Source organism: Aedes albopictus, chromosome 3 (genome assembly GCF_035046485.1).
Source record: "Aedes albopictus strain Foshan chromosome 3, AalbF5, whole genome shotgun sequence".
Taxonomy (NCBI): Eukaryota; Metazoa; Arthropoda; class Insecta; order Diptera; family Culicidae; genus Aedes; species Aedes albopictus.
The window spans coordinates 148,600,844-148,621,541 of NC_085138.1; the positions used below are offsets into that span (position 1 = coordinate 148,600,844).

Sequence of the window (20,698 nt, forward strand, 5' to 3'; positions counted from 1 at the left end):
TTGTATTCTATTTCCAGGTTCTTCTTTGGTTACAGCACATTATTTTCCAATGAGAAAAAAATGAATCCGTTGATAATTTTATTTACTGTGGTCGAAGTCTAACACACACGTTCTTACAATAAATTTTCTTCTATTGCCCACCAGCACGAAAATTTCATTTTCTTCGTAGAACAAGTACAAAAATTATAGATTCCCAAGACAAATATACGACCACAACTTTCTGAAGGTTTGACCAAATCAAATGCAATTTTCAAACAATATTCCTACATACATAGGTAATCTTACAAAATTGTTTCATTGCAATCTGTTTAGTGTTTCTGTCTCTATAGAAATATACTTTTTCCTAATTCTTTGCTTGTACAAGATTCCCAAAATCTAATTTTCTTGCGTCTATACATCTCTGATTCCGCTGAAATTAGTATGGTATCATCTGATGCACACAATATTCTTCAATGCAATGAAAGGCAATGAAAAAAAATTCAAAAGCAATGAAAAAAAATAGTTGTGAACCTAAAGTTGTTTGATTGTCTATCAATAGTAAGATCAATAGTTTCCTTATGGAAACAAGCAGTTAGCATTAGGGTTAACATAATAAGATGACAATCATAGTCTTAAAGCTATTCTGTCGTATGCATCTAATTCCTTTTGTCTTGTCGCCGAAAATCGATTGTGCTTTAGAGGTAAGTAGAGGGTTGAATTAAATTGAAAAAAATCAAACTGCACTCCTGGAAAACTTTCCCAGAAATGTTTCAGAGAAAGTGGATTTCTGGCAAAACTGTTCAATCAATTTATCGAAGACGCAGTTGAAAAACTGATCTATGTTTTATGGAAATCATTACAGAAATTGAGCAAATTTTGCGGAAGAAATTTCTTGTTAAATCTCACAATCGCATATTGGATAACATTTTGGTAAAATTAGGTTCCAAGAAAAGCTCAGAGATTAACGAAAGATTTATGAAAAAATATTTGTAGAAACATGAAATTTTTCATCAAAAGCTGCTGCCGTGAATCGCATATCTGTCCCATCTTTGCTAGATTTCGTATGAGCTGCTCCCAAATAAACTTCATTATAAACCTTTTCGGATTTCAATCAAAAAAATGATGTGACTAGTACCTCCAATAGTTTCATCAGAAATTTATCTCGCATTTGTAACAGAAATAGTTCTGAAATCTACTGAAAAAATCCCTAGAATCTATATAATTAAACTGAATTATATAATTAAATGAAAATACTTAAGGAATATTGCAATGTTATTATAGAAAAAGTATAATATTTCAGAAGTTAATTTTTGTTTCTTCGAAATACGAGAACTCTGTAGCGTCAGCGAGCTGCTCCCAGCGTGATGAAGGTTAATAAAGACAACAAAAATAGTAGTGTAATAAGCGGCGCAGCCGAAATTTTTTTTAAGGATAAGGTTTCTGAGGGAAATTTGTCCATCAATTTTGACAATAAATGTTTTTCAATGTAGTCAGATTAACGAAATAGTGACTTTAGTGACCAATTTACTGAAAAAAGTGACTTTAGTGACTTTTTCATGCAAATAGTGACTTTTTAGTGACCGACTCAAAAATAGTGACCAACCCGCATAAAAATTTACAATTACTGCTATCGTTCATATCATAAGACGTCCATCCGTGGAATGATTACTACAAAAGCAATAATAGTTCTATGATTCGATGATTGAAATTGGAAAATTGACATTATTCAATATTATTAAAGTATCATAATGCTTGCGATAACCATACATTCAATGATACATGAATCATTTCTAATAATACCTTTCTGGTAAGTTGGCAACTTTTGTGGACGTTTTCAGTGTAAAAACAATGCAATGGAACAAAGTTACGATATTATGCGTTGCTGTGTCGTTATCAGTGACAATGTTACGTACTTCTAAATGCCTTTGCTCACCAAAAACAACTTTGCAGTGATGGTTCCATTTTGCTCTTGTGAGGATCACTTTGTCACCCAAAAACTGCCACTCTTGGCGGCTGCTTTTTTTCACGCCAGAAGCTGCTGTCCTCTGAATTTCACGAAATACTTGAAATCTTACCTTTACCGGATGTCATAGCACGCAGGAGTCGACAGCTTCAAAGGTCCCCTTTTCACCCAGAATGCTTCTATAGCAGATTTCCAAAGTCGATGAGTTCACAAATTGCAATTTAACATTAACAACACCAACGCGTTTCAACCTACCGCGAACACCGATTCAATTTGGTATAGTGTGTAAGCACCACGCGAAGAGTTTTCAATCTTAATCTTACTCGGTTCGATTCCCGACACAACAAAAAACACCGTCGATGTAAACAACGATTCACACAATCGTAGAAAAACTTGACAGTGTCCTACAAGTGCCCGCAGGGGTGTGCTTTTTTCCAATCGGTAAAACAGATTTGGTGAGTGAAATATTTCAGTTTTGTTTTTATTATTCACCGAATCATTAAGTTGATGATAAAGTGATTATATTACGTACGATTCCGCAAATATTTTGTTCGAGAAATTTGGCGTTTTTGAATGGTAACGATACTTAACAACCCATTCGATCTATCATTAAAAATCCTAAAATAATAACTGTTATCATCAATATGGTTGGTTGTATCATCGATTTATAATCCAGTTTATGATAACCCAAATCATAAGAAAACCGCACACTGTACAATTGGTGTACGATACCGTTTTATTCGGGAAATCACTAAAAAGTGACTCGCTACCAGGCCTGTGTACTGCATTAGAAAATGATTTATGCTGCTGAATTATTAACAAGAAATCATCTAAATGGTATACCAAAAAGAATAAATTTTCATCAATTTACAGTAATATCCTTGATATTTAAAAATATTGGTAAAAAAATGTTTCAAATGATCGCAATACTTATCTTGAGTTATGCGGCAATCGTAAAGTTTTGTTGATTTTGTTCGATAGGATACCAGTTTGACGGTTCGATAAGGTATTTTTGGCTTCACACTCTTCGCTTCTCTACCTATTTTCTCTGCATTCATCATAAACAGCCCAAGTGAAGTAGACTTTTGGCTCAATTGGGTTCTTTAGGGGTATCCGGATTATTTTATAATTGGATTCTCCACCCAAAAATTAGTCGAAATCCAAAATTTCATAATTTTTGGAGTGCGGGAACTATTTTTAAAATGCATTTAAAATTTGTATGGGGAAAATTTTTTGTTCGGGTCGAGCTGTCATTTTATCGATTAAACTGTCATTCTATCCACGGAAATTAAAACTGTTTTGTTATTTTAACCATCAAAACGAAGCTATTGGAATCCAATAAAATCGCGTTATACTCAGAAAAATGAGCTCTATCGATTAGGCTATAGAAAATAGCAATATTTTATTCACTAAACAACCCAATTGATCGCGTTCTAGGAGGTTGACAATTTATGGCGGCTTTAATAAATTTTACATTTATATATTTTTTGAATTCCCCAGCAACATAACACCATAACTGTTCAATTTTATGCTCTAAGCTTGAACTGTTTAACGCTCAAAATGACATAAAAATACTTGAATGCGATTTTTTATACAAGAAGTTCTTTTGTTATGTGCAAGTTATCAACATTCAAAAGTCAGAAAACGTTAGTAAAATCTCGAACAAAGCGAAAACTAAATCATGCCTAACAATTAGAAGCGAATGAGCCCTGCCATTAGAGCATCTTTGGTGGAAAAACAAAATCCAATATAGGCCACATTTAGTAAGAAGCCCATATTTTCTCTAGTCTTAAAAACTTAAAATATTTCTCAAGAAAGTATTTTCGGAATTTTATACATATTAGATATGCTCTATTCAAAGTTAGGGTAGAGATTTCTAATAGAAATGCCAAATGAACTTTTTGAAAAAAAAAAAGATCAAATCAATTTCTCGAGAATCTACTGGAGCAATCCCTGGGAGATTATTCGAAAAATCTCTTGAAGAAACTTGTAAAGGTAATCTGGAATGTAAAAACTGTTTGTGGAATCTCTGGAATAATTATTAAAGGATTTCTTGATAATGTTCACTGTTGAGATGCTTGATAGTATACTAATGAAAGAGGGATTCCTGAAGAAATCCATGGGAGGATTCAAATAGGTAAAATATAGTTGGAATTCCCAAATAAATTACTAGGGTAAGAAATCAAACTTTGAACTAGTCAAATTGTAATCTTAATTTGAACCATTTCGAAATTCATTAAAACGACGTATTTTTTAGGCAAATATTGTCCCGAAAAAGATGGTAAACATCTTTCCGTAATATAACCTGATAACATGGACTTTAAAAGCATTGAAAAATGCGTTTTTGTCATGGAAAACAGGCAATTGAAAAATCACTGAGATTCCACCCATTTTCCCCCAGAGAAAGCACATTTTCGGTGCACTCGTACAGCTCATGCATTGTATCACACACAATAAGTGAACACGTCAAATGAAAGCTTATTTATCGTAGAATCGACCAACCGAATAATATTCCGCATTATTTGTCATAAAATTATCAAATTTAAGTAATTCTTACTTGGAGAATCTTATCTTGAATTGAACCATTTGAAATCTACACTGAAATAAATTTTGTTGTCGTTTCCACCGAATCCATGGTAGAATTAAGAACTGTACCAACAATTTTCAACCGAATGCAAAATTCTGTTAATTGTACTGAAACATTGTCAATATTACCATGCGTGTATTACTGTTGACTAAAAACATTCTTGGTTCTACTATTTGGGCATTGTAATTTCGACCATGTAGACTTGAATGTTGCGCGTCTTAGATAAACATGGTCAAAAATACAATGTCAAAATAGTAACATCAAGAATGTATTTAGTCAATGGTACTTCACGCATGGTAATATTGACAATGTTTCAGTACAATTAACAGAATTTTGCATTCGGTTGAAAATTGTTGGTACAGTTCTTAATTTTACCATGGATTCGGTGGAAACAACAACAAAATTTATTTCAGTGTAGATTTGAACTAGTGAATGGGGGCGAGCTTCCAGTGTTGGCCTGCAGACTGCGCTAGTGGTTGTTTTGTTTACTCTTGGGCGATGGAAAATTCCAAATTTAGTTTTCGAATTCCTGAAGGATTCCGTACATTCTGAGCTGAAATTCCACTGCCTAATGAAAAAGAGTTATGAGAATTAGCAGATCCATGTGATTTTTAGTTGTTTAGCATGAAATTGGCTGTTGCGGGAATTGCTCGAGCTGCTGCCGCCACTAGTTCAAATCTAGATTAAAATTGGTTCAAATTATGATTACGATGGTTCAAATTAAGATTAAAATCACTATTGACAAATAATTGAATTTCTCAATGAAATTTGGTGCAAATGTTAACTTTTTGCCACTTTACGGAAAGCTAATATCCGTGGCTTTCATATACGTGAGACCTTACCGTAGTAAATTATTTCCATGTGGATGAAAAAATCGATCAAAAGTGCCGCTGCTTCAGAAAGCCGCAATTTGGTTCAATTCATGATTACCTACCCTAAATAATTTCTAAAGACGTTCTTAAAGATTTTACATGCTTTTTGTCAAATACTTATGTAGGGTAGGTAATCATGAATTGAACCAAATTGCGGCTTTCTGAAGCAGCGGCACTTTTGATCGATTTTTTCATCCACATGGAAATAATTTACTACGGTAAGGTCTCACGTATATGAAAGCCACGGATATTAGCTTTCCGTAAAGTGGCAAAAAGTTAACATTTGCACCAAATTTCATTGAGAAATTCAATTATTTGTCAATAGTGATTTTAATCTTAATTTGAACCATCGTAATCATAATTTGAACCAATTTTAATCTAGATTTGAACTAGTGGCGGCAGCAGCTCGAGCAATTCCCGCAACAGCCAATTTCATGCTAAACAACTAAAAATCACATGGATCTGCTAATTCTCATAACTCTTTTTCATTAGGCAGTGGAATTTCAGCTCAGAATGTACGGAATCCTTCAGGAATTCGAAAACTAAATTTGGAATTTTCCATCGCCCAAGAGTAAACAAAACAACCACTAGCGCAGTCTGCAGGCCAACACTGGAAGCTCGCCCCCATTCACTAGTTCAAATCTAGATTTCAAATGGTTCAATTCAAGATAAGATTCTCCAAGTAAGAATTACTTAAATTTGATAATTTTATGACAAATAATGCGGAATATTATTCGGTTGGTCGATTCTACGATAAATAAGCTTTCATTTGACGTGTTCACTTATTGTGTGTGATACAATGCATGAGCTGTACGAGTGCACCGAAAATGTGCTTTCTCTGGGGGAAAATGGGTGGAATCTCAGTGATTTTTCAATTGCCTGTTTTCCATGACAAAAACGCATTTTTCAATGCTTTTAAAGTCCATGTTATCAGGTTATATTACGGAAAGATGTTTACCATCTTTTTCGGGACAATATTTGCCAAAGAAATACGTCGTTTTAATGAATTTCGAAATGGTTCAAATTAAGATTACAATTTGACTAGTTCAAAGTTTGATTTCTTACCCTATAATTTTATCAATAATTTTCTTGAAAAAAAGGAAATCATTGGTAAAACTGCTTGATATGGTTGAATTGTTTTGGAAAAGTTACTTGTAAGACGTTTCAAGAAATCCCTGGGAAAATATCTTGTTAAATCTCTCAATGAATGTTTAAAGAAATCTCTAGGAGAATCTGCGAAGAAAACCTTGGTTTATCATCAAGAGAAATGTTAGGCAACCTGGAAGAATCGATTGTATACTATCTAAAGAACATGTCCAACATGGAATACTGGAAAAAATGTTATGAAATTCTTGAAGACGATCGATTTAACAAAATTTCTAAAATCATACACATTTGTAATTGTAAAGGAACACTGCGGTAAAATAAGGTATTTTTTTTTAATATGGCAATATTAAAAAAATCTAAATTAAGTTTTGAACTCTAAATCTAGTATTTGCGATATAGTATCTTAAGATTACAAAAATATAGATCATGTTTAAGAAAAAATAACGATTCTCATGTACTGCCCCCACTCGCATAACAGTCCCATTTGCAAAAATTAGGAATTTAGAAAACAGCATTTGAAGTTTGAAAACTTGTTTCCATATAAAACTTTGAAAAATCTCCAAAATTTGAAGAATATTTTGATCATCTTGAAACTTTCACAGATTGCTTTGCACATGAATATATAACTGTAAAAAATATTACAATCACTACAAAGTTGTTCAGTTTTGTGTTACGTGACACAAAAATCCATGATGGGACTGTTATGCGGGTACTTTTGATATGGGACGCTCATGACTTGGTATTTTTTTCACATATTGACATAAAAATGCATAATTTTTATTATTGTTTTTGGAAGTACATCGAAAATGATGACTATTCATAACGTTAACTCAAAAGTGATGAAAAGTCAAATGGGACAGTTATGCGAGTGGGGGCAGTGTAGATGCAATAGAAATTATTATCCTGGACCTTCAATTTTAAGGGTGGTATATGTTCTAAGCAAATTCCCGGTTTTTTCCCGGTTTTTCCCGGTTGTTTGCGATTCCCGGGTAATTCCCGGTTTTCCCGGAATTCCCGGTTGAGTGGCCACCCTGCATAAAGCTAATTTGAAAATATTCATTATTTTTTGTGATTGTATTGAGCTTCATGTCTAAATATTCAATGCAAACGATTTCCGTAAAATCCGCACCGAAATTAGCAAAAACGCGCGAAATCCGTGCGAAACGCAAAATCCGCGCCACGTGTAAACAGCCCTGTCATCCAGATGGAGTTATATTGAGGGATTTGCACAAAAGTGCACGAGGCCTATCGCTTCCGAAAGGTAAGGCCGCGGTTTTCACTCCCTGTTTACTTCATCCTTATGGGAAATAACATTGCGGCGTTTCCTACGGTGCGGCTGTTCCTTTCGAAAACGATAGGCCGCGTGAACTTTTGTGCAAAGCCCCTTTTTGAAGCATTTCAACTACCACGTGGTGTTTACGTTTCAAGAAATCTGACAATACTCACATACAAAACGGCAATATCTGTCATCGCCCGCTCAGCAAGATTGTCACTTGCAGTCCATGTAAATAGTTCGTGTCGTGATATTAGGGGTAGGCGGGGCAATATGAACACCCGGGGCAGAATATTTTGAAATATGCGAACTTTTTTGAACTTTTAATGAATGGAGAATATAGTCCATTTGTCTAAACGTAGTTTCAGGAAAGAAACATTCGAAACTAAAATTGTACTTGATTTTACACGAAAAAGTTGCGTTCTCCGTTTTTTGTGCATGGAAATTATAATTTTCAAACCATCTAAAATAAGATTTAATGAACAATTTATTGCAGGTCGATTAAAACTTGATATTTCACATGCAAGTAGTTTTGCTGTATCTACATGCTTAACATGTTTATATTTTCTTCTTTATTATATCAAAAATCAAGTTTGGAAATATCTTCTGCTGCCGGGGCAAAATCGACACTCACCTTTTTGAAAGAAGCGGCAATGGAAAAATATAACCTAAATCACAAACCAACCAAATTCTTCGATTTCAGTATATTTTCGGTTAAATGTTCACTATAGTAGACATAGGGTGAAACAAATTGGTCAAAAAACAACAGCAGTGGAAAATAGTTGTTCAAGGCACAGCTGTACATGCCGACAAAAACGAAGCTTTATCCAAAACAGCCTGAATTTAAATTACTTGAGCAAAAATGAACTACTTCGGCGTATTATTCATCCATAATAGTTGTTTTGTAATGAAATGACTTTATAGGTTGTAAATAATGTACGAAATTCGTAAAAGTCTCATGGTGTCCATATTGCCCCATGGGGGTGTCCATTCTGCCCCGTATGCTTGAAGACGGTCATGAAAAACTAACATGTTTCATAACATTTTTTGAAGTGGATAAATCATTTTTCTTCGTGAGCATAAGATGCTAAATAGACTTTAAAAGGATACATGTATCAAAAAACTAAACTTTTTTGACATCTTGCCAGGTAAAGTTGGCAAAAACCTTAGGGTGTCCATATTGCCCCGCCTACCCCTATAATACAAAGATTTTAATATACATAATTAAGGAGAAACGCTATTTCTAGAAATTACTCTGCCGTTCTCAAAGGGAGTGTTTGTGAATTAATAAATGGCAAGTTGACATAAGTTAATTTAAATTTATTACAATATCGGGCAAGCCTTCGCGACCCACCAGTGGGTAGCGACCCATAGTTTGAGAAGCGCTGCTTTAGGGTCTTCTCCAGCATCCCTCTAGGAACTTCTTGTATCTTCTGGGATTGCTTAACCGTTATGCTGCCCTTCTAAGCATATCTGTCCCATGTTGTTTTGCATTTTTGCCCTGTTTTTCTCAGTAACAGAGCCATTTGAAGTTAATTTTATATTTTTTTCATTTTCCATCACACATAAATATTCCACGATAACGTCAAGCATCTTTCTGACATTGATTTTAAGTTGTAACTTAAGTTAGAGCAGTGGGACAGTATGCGTAGAAAAACAACATGGTACAGATATGCTTAGAACAGCAGTATGTGTCCGACAAATTTTTTGCTTTTTTCTACACCGTGTATTTTAAATGGGTGCTGGGTACCCTGGTACCCTGTTGGCCACATAAGGATTAAAGCAAAGAATAAGAATATCAAGAAAGCCGCGGAGTGGGCTCGAGTGGACACTACCGCAGCGTTATCTGCGGATGAAAGTTCAACCTTCATGCGGTAGTGTGCGTTACTGATTGTATGCGGATACCAAAACACACGCACACCACCTTCTCTTATGACAAATTACGAACGCTGTTACATAGAGCTTCCACCTTGAAACGCTTATTAGAGAGCGCCACTTCTCTTGTAGCTTGACGTTTACATAGAAAAAGACAAGAGAGGGCATTCTTTGTATGTTTATGCTTTGGTTAAAGACTTCCTTCCGGGATTCCTACGGTTATTCCATCTGGTACTTCCTCAGAGATTCCATCAGGAACTACTTCCAGGATTTTTTAGGAAATCCTTCCCAGATTCCTCCGGGAACTTTTTCTGGGATTCCTTTGGGAACTCGTTCCTAGAAGGAGCAATACTGGCGAAATATCGGAAATTATTTTTCAGATAAATCCAGGAATGAATCCCAGGAGTACTTCCTGGAGGTATCGTGGCAAAAGCTTTTGATAATATTTCAAACGGAACCTTTTCAGGAATCTCAGAAGAAACTCCAGAATGAAGTTCTTAAGAAATCCTAAATAGACCCCCGGAAGAATCTAATCAAGAGCTTCTGGAAATCACAGAAGAAACTCCTGAAATAAATTCATGGAGAAATAAGGACGATACGCCAAGATCTGTTAAATTTTTTGAAAGAAAATGCGGTCAAATACCATACATCGGAATCATGAGGAGTTCTGCATCACTTCCGTATAATAATTATGTTTGGAGCCTAAAGATTGATAAACATATTGGGATTATGTAAAATGTTCGGCGATAATGGGATCATAATGTAATGCGAACAAATGCAAGGAACAAGGGATTTGTTCTTCCAGTTCCTCTTTCACTAAACACTCATCCAGCCACCCTGCCATCATTTCACAATCTGGCAAAACTGAGGTGTTGTTTTGAGGAGGGTGGGGATTTCGCCCTGCAGCCAAAACAAATTGAGGTTACAATATTCAATTTCAAAAATTTTCACATAAAACTAGCACAATTCCCCCGTTTTCCAGCTAAACCCAAAAAACCCTCCCCAAATCATCATCACTTACCCGGATTTGGCAGCACATCGATCACATTGCGGAACAATTCCGGGCGTTCCTCGACGCTCACGTTCAGCACCCGATTCGGCAGGTCCTTCAGTGCTTTTCCAAGCTACAGGGGAAATACAAACTGCGTTAGAATTCATCTCAAATCGCCACAAAACCGCCTTTCCGGTAGTGCACTACGCGCCATGCATGTTGTAGCACAAATTTAAGCCAAATTTACCTCAGCATCTGCCATTTTTCAGTCGAACGATGGATTTTTTCGGGATCGTCAGTCGTGGATTTTTCACCAGAATGAAAAAAACGGAGTAGAAATTGACAACTGGACACCGCTTGGATGGTTTCTTTGCTTTTTTTTCTCTCCGCTCGCCCGATGTTTATCGCGCGGTTTGACAGTTCGGAGTTGCACCCACCGCCGCGCCGGGGAGCGCCCAGTGCACTACACTGAAAAATATTTTAAACCAGGGAATGAGTTTGAAAAACTCAAATTTGGATAAACAGCTTTTAGTTTTTACTCAGCATTGGGTTGTTTTCCCCCTCGCCCCACACGAATGTTGTCAAAAACGAAGAGAGAAAATAGAGTTAATAAACTGTAGAGGACGAATGTCGCTGCTGTTCCCTTTGTTCTCGTTCGCAAACATCCCGGGTATCTATCTGTCAAACTGCATATTTTTTCGCTTTGACACTTATATCATAGACTAATTTCAAGACCTCGATGTACCAAAGAAAACGATCAAATTTTTGGTGACCAGCCCGGTACCCAATAAATATTCATAATCGTGTATTTTTTTCCGTGTAAATTGCCTTTTGTGTAAATTTCATTTAGCGTGTTACACTGATCTGACAGCTCTGTCAGTAAGGGACTAAACATAAATTACGTAAAGTGAGTACCGAGGATTGTTCACAATCTGCGAACTTGACTGCGGAAAAAAATGCGACCATGACGCCGCTGCTTATATCCCTCCCTATAGGGATTATATCTTCGCCAGCAAAAGATGTTGCGGCGGCGACGCCAGCGACATTCTCCCTCTATAGTTTATTACCTCTATTAGAGAGAAGCACCGACACATGCGTTCTACTGCGTGGAAGAAGCCAAATTTGGGTTATCTTGACTAAACCCAAATTTGCGTCAAATAAAGCCTCCGCTGGGTGAAAATAACTTACCACTGGGTGAAAATTTTTGCCACGATCAAATGAGAACTACTTAAGTAATAAATAATTAGTGACCACTATCGCGGTTTGACGCAAATTTGAGTAATTCCACGGAGGTGCGGAATTGCGTCAAAAGAACTTAAATTTGGGTTGATTTGTAGTTCCGTGTACACGGAGAATGGTCGGTCCACTGCACGAAGTAATGCTGGCCTGCTTCTTTCAGAAAATTTGACCACAGACAAACAGACGTAACATTTGCGAAATTTCCATCGACCGCGTTTTAAAGATCATTTTAAATTTACATAGTTGTGGCTTTCACAACCAGAGGCGCAAACATCGTTTTTCTATGCGCTTGACGTTTCACACTAGCCCCTTCTGTTCGAGCTTCTGTTGACGATATTGCACAACACAGTGATTCGTGCAACTTTTCTACCAGGTGATGATAGTGGGAACTGGGCGATGGATTTCCATGAAAATCGTTCAAGGTGTTACGTCTGTTTGTCTATGATTTGACGTTTGAGAGGTGCCGACACCGCTGAAACGTCAAATTTCGTGTGAGAGTAAGCAGGCCAGAATAAATTCGTGCAGTTATCCATAGGGCACAGCATTGTTTTGATTTTATATGGGATTTTGACGTTTATTGGCCTTGTTGTCTTTGTTGTTTACAAATTTTCTGTAAGAATGAAACTGCCCCCACTCGCATAACAGTCCCATTTGCAAAAAGTAGGAATTGAGATAACGGCATTTGAAGTTTGAAAACTTGTTTCCATATAAAACTTTGAAAAAACGCCAAAATTTGAAAAATATTTCGATCATCTCGAAACTTTCACAGATTGCTTTGCACATGAATATATGACTGTAAAAAATATTACAATAACTACAACGTTGTTCAGTTTTGTGTTACGTAACACAAAAATCCATGATGGGACTGTTATGCGGGTACTTTTGATATGGGACGCTCATAATTTGGTATTTTTTTCACACATAGACATAAAAATTCGTAATTTTTATTGTTGTTTTTGGAAGTACATCAAAAATGATCAAAAACGTTAACTTAAAAGTGATGAAAAGTCAAATGGGACTGTTATGCGAGTGGGGGCAAGAAAGAGAAGGAGAGAATTCCATGCAGTGCCCTATAGTTGCCCTATAGTGCCCTAAAGTTGAGTATTGTCTACCCGGTTGGAATCAAGACCGACATTCAATCAAAAATATACATTTTCTTGGTCCCAAGTGTCTCAACTGCTTCGCATCTAGTGCGCTGTGTTGCTGACAACAACGGGAAGGATGCGCACTACGTTTGACATGATTATAAAACGTTGCGAGTTGGGTCGCGTCCAGGGATGCCACATATACAGATTTTTATGTAATCATGCAGATTTTCTTGCTGCTTTTCATACATAATTCTGTATACCAATATTACAGATTTTTGGAAATGATACAGATTATACAGATTTTTCAGAAAATTACAGAATTTTAAACAGATTTTTCGCGAAATATTACAGATTTCTTACAGATTTTTGACAAAAAATGGTGATACAGATTATAAAGATTTTTGAAAGGCAAAGTACAGATTTAAATGTGGCAACACTGGTCTGACTTGATTGTGCGAAGTCCAGTTTGGTGGCGGCCCGACAATAAATACTCTTTACTAAATCTATGTGAAGCCGTGGAGCAAATCTCTGTGAATCTTCCAGGCCCCTGACACGGCCTATATCAATGCATTGGAATCATGGTAGACAGGATGTCCTGGGCGCTAATAAATAGCGCCCACTGTCAAATGCGAAAACATCAACAATTTTTTGTTTAACGTTTATTTTGGCTTATTGATCAGTTTTTGGAATCATTTTTTCCACCTGTTATGAACACAAAACACTTCAAACTCGCTTTAATGTTAATGTACGGTACGAGGAGCATGCGATTAGTTGAATAAAGCAACCCAACAAACACGCATTGTGAATGTGATTTCGTGTGTGGCTCACAACATTAAACAAAAGCTGCGTTTGTTGATTACACGCTCGTTTCAATTTGCACGAATATGAGTATAAGGCAGTTAGATGTTGGCTACGATATATTTCATTGATGCCAGGGGCCTGGAATCTTCACAGAGATCTGAGTATAGAGTATTTACTCAGCTTTATTCATATGGGCTTAATATTTCAATAATCCAAGTGCGGCTTGCCCCTTCGCAAGCCCACTGGGCTCGGTGGGGAACATCTCCAGCGGATCGATATCTCTCCACATCTGTGGAGACTTTTGGCGGTGGGTAATTTGGAGAAGTTTGACGTTTCTCTCTCTCCACGGCATCACGCGCACACAAGCAGTTTGTAAACAACAACAGCTGAGCCTGGAAATGAGCCATTTTACGAGACGTTTCGGATCAGCTGATCGCTCATTTCATGAATGAAAATTTGACAGGAGGTTGCGCCCAAGCCCGTGAGTGTTAATATCATTATCAACACTGTTGTCGTTTCGTAAAATAGACTATTGCATCGTTTTTTTAGGTGTTTTACGTCGCGCGCGGTGAATAATTTCTTAATTTTATCATTATTGTGAAAGAAATTATTCAAAATGATCAAAAGACCGTCCAGTAAGGACAGCGAAAATGACATCCTCCGGATGCAGCAGGACTTTTACGCCGAGTCGAATCGAGATGCCGCGTTTCAACCGGCCGCCAAAGTGGTGCGTGTCCTGCAGGAAGACGGCAAATCTCAAGATGGGGCACCGGCCGGAAAGGGTTCGTAAGAATATTGATGATTGTGCATGCCTCATTGCTTCACGATTTCCTTATTTTAGTGCCCCGACAGTCGGAATTCGCTCGTCGCCGCCAGCTACAGAAAGCTAGCAAGGAGACTACGGCACCGGTGGAGAAACCTGCCGTTCCGGAGAACACAATTATCGGAGAAATCGTTGAGAAGCCCTATGATGAGAAAGTTTTGCCGATGGAAATGGAAGAGGCGGGTAGTTCGACTGTGGAAGCCTTCCCAAAACCGATTCATTTAAAAGTGCTTCCCCGGGGAAGTGGCCAAAAGAAAAGTTTATTCGCCCAGATGTTTCACAAAGAGGACACCAGTTCGGACACTTCCGCTGGAATGGAAAGTAAGAATGCAAAGGTTCATCTTCCCGAGGAAAGTGTAATCCTCGAAGGGTCAGACGCGATGGAAATCCACGAAGAGAATCTGGAAAAAATGAAACAGATGGACGAAAGTGAAATCCTGAAAGAAAGGGAACATCTGATGAGCACTATGGATCCCAACCTCGTGGAGTTTCTAAAGGCCAGGAAGAAAGGTCCGGTTCCGAGTCAGACGAAAGCTCCCGAACCGATTCAAGAAGTGGAAGAGATAACCACTGAAGCTCCGAATTTGGACGTATTTTGTCAGAAAGGATCCGACCAGTGGATCAATTTCGACATTTTGGAGCCGGAAAAGCTCGAATGGACCAAGAACATCCAGAAGAGCCTGAAGGATCTCAAACCGGGTGAAACCTTCGAGGCTCGGTTTGACTGGAAGGGAGTGCTCCAGCCGTATGTGGTGAAACAGGAAGACCAGAACAAGGACGACCGGGAATTGTACTTGCATGGAGAGGAAGCCGAGCGTCCCGGATACACCCTCCAAGAACTGTTCCGCCTGGCTCGAGCCAATGTCCTCCAGCAACGCATTTCCGCCCTGAACGCCATCGGAGGCATCCTGAACATTCTCAACCAAGGGTTCTATGACGGAGTTCTTGAACTCCCGATCTCGAAAATATTCTTCTTCCTGAGATTTGCCTTGGACGAGAACACACCAGCGGTAGTCGAGGCGGCCTCCCGAGCCCTGGCTAACCTCTTCTACAACGACACGGATGAAACGTTGCTGGATACGATCTACGATACCGAACAAGGGATCCTCCAGCCGGAGCTTGGGCTCAATGTTACGCACAGCCGAACGGAGGAAGAGGAACAACGCCAGAAGGAGCTGGAAACGGGATTGGGTTCGTTGAAGCTGACCGGTGGCAAGCAGGCGCAGAAGGCCACCCGTAAGGTAGGTTACCAATTCATCAAATCAACTCGCAAACTAATCTATACAAATTCTCCCCATAGGTGCACTTCTCCGCCGAAGTCTTCGACGACCCGGACGACATCAACAATCGGGAAACGATGAACGACTTCCACCTGGCAGAAACCGATCTGCTAGAGTGCCTTCTCCGAACGAACATCCTAGAGCGGATTCGGTACATTCTGTTCTCAATGCGACCCGAAGGAACCACGGTCATAAACTGCACGAAGCTATTGATTCGCCTCGCTCGGACCAACGAGTCGATGGCGGTGAAAATAGCTTCCAACGAGCTGCTAATGGGAGGTTTGATCAGTGGTTACTTGAGCTCTGCGGTTGAACCGGTAGAGGGCAAGCAACTTCCTCCGCAGCATGTGGTCATAAAGTTGCTACGGGTGTTGTGTTCCTATGGTGGTGATATGTACGAGAGATACCTTGCGAGGTACCATGTGACCAGTTTGCTGAAACGGCACGTTTTCAACCGGAGGGACATCAATGTAAGATAGGGATGAGCTTATGTGAAATAGAGAAACTAAATAATATATATATTTTTTTTTTATTAACAGGTAACATTGATTCAGACTCAGATTGAAACATTCCGATTCATGCGTTTGATTCTGAAGATCACTCAGAATGACGAGTTGTATTGGTAAGTACTATTTTTGCAATACTTATTTTTATCCCAAGGTGAATGTTTTTTATCTGTATTAACGAGATTTTTAGCCCTAGGCAAGTACATCTCGGTGCCATGGGGATTTTTGTCGGCCTAATGGCTTGAAACTTGGTTATATAATTCAGCTTGGTTGGGAAGGATCTGAGGTCAACTCTCAACAGGTTTCAAAAAACTCAGGCTGAGAGGACAACCGGAACTATATGGACATCCTCCAGGTGCCACATCTGCTTCAGCCCCTCCGTTTAGGTTGTGGCACTTGGTTATCTTGTCGGAGAACGTTGATTAGGCATTGGTCTAGTGCTACAGCGATGTCAGTGAGGGTTACCCTCTTCATCCTTTTGTCATAAACCACAATGTCGCGATCGAGGTATATTTCGCACGGCAAACCATTAGTTGCAATTGGAATAGCACTATTTGCAAGTAAAATTGATTTCAAACGAAAGGTTATTTCATTTATAGTATAATATATAAAAAAAATCAACTGATTTTGCTCCACATCAATGGTATTTATCAATGTTTAGACAAAGAAGCCACTATATGTTGCTTTACATTTGAATGCTGAGTCAGCATTGCTGACATTAGATCGATAAAACGAATAGAAAAATACAATGATTTTGAATATTGCCCAAGTAAGGGCCTGTCCATAAACTACGTAGACTCTTAGGGGGGGACGGGGGGGTCTGGCCAAAGTCTACGCTCCATACAAATTTCGAAAATTTTGTATGAACAAAAGTCTACGGAGGGGGGGGGGGGGGGGTTCTGAGATGGCTCAAAATGAGTCTACGTAGTTTATGGACAGCGCCTAACCACGAAGCACGATAATTCTACTGGAGACGAATATAATGCTAATCAGGAGCTGATATGCTTTACACTGGCTGCTTTTTAGCTCTGTGAACCAAAAGTGGCGAAATATAGTGCTAATGGTTATTAGGGTGGTATCACATGCTAAACCTACACACTAGCAACACGGCCAAACCAATAACAAAGCGATCTGATCGCAGTAAACGGACATCAATTTCGACCAATCAGCGACTGGTCTCCATTTGACAGCAAAATGGTCTCAAATCGGCTGACTACGTGAAGCATACTATCCTAGGTTGTGGCGATCCTAGGATAGGATGTGACCAATGAAATTCGTCTGCCTTGATATTTTTCTGTTCGTTTTTGTCGACGTTGAAAATCGGCCAATTTAAAGTGTTTGAAAGATTCGGAAAAATTTAAAATGGCAAATTTTTCCGAATCTTTCAAACACTTTAAATTGGCCGATTTATGTTTTGATGCATATTCTGCACCATAAAGCACTATTAAATAGTTAAATTAAAATTAAATACAAATTTTGTATTGCCCTGTTTACACCAAATCGAACTGCACAGTATTAAAGTGTGACGGTTAAAAAGTGTGAAGATAAGTGCAACCGTGCTGACTGACAGCATTTTGACGTCGAGAAATGTCACAGATAAGCACGTGGTGTGTGATTCACCTCATTCTTTTTCGATTTTGTTTTGATTCTCATCCATTGACAACTCTCCGGTTCGAATTTCACTCTGTTTTTCTCACTAACAATCGTTGCCGGGTGGCCAGCTATGCAGCGTTTGCGTTTCTTCTCGTGGAAAAAGTTTGTGAACCGTGTATTTTTTTTTAAATCGGAGGTGGCAACCGTGCTCGAGCACAAAAATAATGTGATAGCTGAAGTGCATCAAAAATCCATATTTGAAAGCAACCAGCAATAATGGATCATTAAAGCCGACTTTTCCGCTACTCACCGCATCAAAACAAAAGCGCCACCGTATATGGACGATAACACAGTGACAGCGGTCGAGTTACGTCAAACACACAAGGCTACGGTGGCGCTATCTGTTCATTTCATAACGGACGTTTTAGTTATTTTAGTGATCCATTGGAATAGCTTAACTTACAACTAAAATTGTATTCAAACGGAAGATTCTTTCATTTAGTAAAGTATATCAAAAATTTGATTAGTTTTGCACTAAATCAATAGTTTTTGAAATGTTCAGGCATGGGAGACACTATAGATTGATTTTCTTTTGACTGCTGACCAATTTGAAGCGATAAAGCGTAAAGAAAAAATATACAATGATTTTTATCTTAGTATCAAGTGCTAAACCTACAAACTAGTAACACTGCCAAACCAACAACAAAGCGATCTGATCGCAGCATACATTTCTGGAGCTCGATTTGAATAGGTCGTATGTGCTTTTGTCGATTAAAAATTCGATCAGTTGGATTCGCTTATTATAGCGAAAACCGTTGAAATTGAGCAAAGTTGATACAAACAGCAGAATCCTCACAAAACAGGCTTTCTGTTCCATCATTGAACGTTTGCAAAATATCTGCCATATTGCTACAATTACTAAAATAAACTGATCGAATTTTATATCGACAAAAGCACATACGACCTATTCAAATCGAGCTCCAGATTTATCAATTTCGACCTAGATTTCGACCAATCAGCGACCGGTCCCCGTATGACAGCAAATTGGGTTCTATAGGGGTATCCGGATTATTTCATAATCGGATTCCCCGCCTCAAAATTAGTTTTAATCCAAAATTTCATAATTTTTGGAGTCCGGGAACTATTTTTAAAATGCATTTAAAGTTTGTATGGGGAAAAGTTTTTTCGGGACGAATTGTCATTTTATCGATTGAACTTGTTGAAGGGGGCAATGCTCACATCTTCGACATTTTTCATTCTGTGTGCCTTTTGCTCAACCCTATCACGCACAGCCATATGCGCACCCCTACATTGCGTTGCGCGCCCATCGTCGTTCAGCATTCGTTCGTCGTCCGCTAGCGTGTAAACTGTACTTTTTCATTCTCGTTTTCTGCAATCATTAAAGTGTGTGATTTAGCAAGTAAACTTCGTGTGTGATTTCTCCGCCAATCTCGCCAATCTGAAATTCCTTTTGGGTATTCCACTGCCGCATTCCGGAATCTGCCAACAGGTTATGGGCCCAGCAAGCGGTCCAGAAAGGAAGAAAGTTTGTGTGGAAAGATTCGGCCGGGAAGAGCCGGATAGGGTGTTATTCTTCCGCTGCTGCGTCGGCACGGAAAGTTTCGCGTGGTGAAAAGTGTAGAAAACAGTTGCGGACAGGTATTCCGCCCCAGGAGAGGGTGAAGAAAAGTGATTTCCGAGTCAATTCTCGAAGAAAGTGATTACTTCTCCAGGGGGAGAAAGTGGAAGGTGTTCTGAACTGAAAGTGTTTGAAGAAGGAAAAAGAAGACATTTCAGGGTTTTTCCATCGTGTTCCCTAGTGCATTGAGCAGCCGCCGCTCGAGGAAGGGACGAAGAAAAAGTGCCGTGTTGAGAAAAAAAAACTGTTTGCCAGTCGGCGTGTTCGTTGGTGTGTTGACTGCCTACCCGAATAAAAAGTGTTTTTCGAGTCGAAATGGGGGATGCAAAGTTTTCGATTCCGAAATTGAATGGTACCAACTGGCAAACATGGAATGTGCGCGTGGAGAACTTGTTGGCTCGTGACGATTTGTGGTACGTGATCGACGAGCCGGTGTTTGACGAAGAAGATCGTTCCGAAGATTGGAAAAGGGATAATAGAAAATCCAAAGCGACGATCATCTTGCTTCTCGAGGACAGTCAGTTACCGCTAATTAAGAACTGTGTGCTCGCGCGCGATGTGTACGATGCGTTAAAACGGTACCATCAAAAGACGACACGATCGATTAGGGTGTCGCTTTTGAAGAAGTTATGTGCCTTCAATCTCGCGGAGGACGGTGACATGGACGCTCATTTGTGCGAGTTCGATGATTTGTTCGATCGTCTCGATGGAGCTGGTACGACCTTGGACAGGGATACCAAAATATGCCTGTTGCTTCGGAGTCTGCCGCCCTCGTACGACGGATTAGTTACCGCGATGGACAGTCGGTCGGACGATGACATCTCGCTGGATGTCGTCAAGTCGAAGCTCGTCGATGAGTACAACCGACAGTTAGAAAGAAGAGGAGGTGAATTTGCCAGAAATGAAAAAGCGATGAGATCGACGGAGGCCAGACTGGATGCCGATTCTCGGATTTGTCATTATTGTAAGAATCCTGGCCACATCAAGCGCAACTGTCGAAAATATTTGGCCACGCTGAAGCAGGAAGCTGATTCATCATGTACCAGTTGCAGTGAGTGCGGGAAAGCGAAAGTAGCACAAAG

The 20,698-nt window shown here is 38.9% G+C and overlaps 2 protein-coding genes across 2 annotated transcripts in view; one reads left to right on the forward strand and one right to left on the reverse strand.

The window, feature by feature from the left end:
• Nucleotides 1–11,047, reverse strand: part of LOC109424031 (stalled ribosome sensor GCN1) — a 29,835-nt gene extending 18,788 nt beyond the window's left edge. Inside the window, exons 1-2 of the mRNA XM_019699085.3 lie at nt 10,895–11,047; nt 10,678–10,780 (exon numbers count right to left, since the gene is read on the reverse strand). Of these exons, the coding sequence (XP_019554630.3) occupies nt 10,678–10,780; nt 10,895–10,909 (118 nt within the window). The 5' untranslated portion in view covers nt 10,910–11,047. The remainder of the gene's footprint in view (nt 1–10,677; nt 10,781–10,894) is intronic.
• Nucleotides 11,048–14,129: 3,082 nt separating this feature from the next.
• LOC109426709 (RNA polymerase II-associated protein 1) overlaps nt 14,130–20,698 on the forward strand; it is a 98,697-nt gene continuing 92,128 nt past the window's right edge. The window contains exons 1-5 of the mRNA XM_062843068.1: nt 14,130–14,256; nt 14,325–14,557; nt 14,617–15,839; nt 15,899–16,348; nt 16,418–16,500. Coding sequence (XP_062699052.1) covers nt 14,392–14,557; nt 14,617–15,839; nt 15,899–16,348; nt 16,418–16,500 — 1,922 coding nt within the window. The 5' untranslated portion in view covers nt 14,130–14,256; nt 14,325–14,391. The remainder of the gene's footprint in view (nt 14,257–14,324; nt 14,558–14,616; nt 15,840–15,898; nt 16,349–16,417; nt 16,501–20,698) is intronic.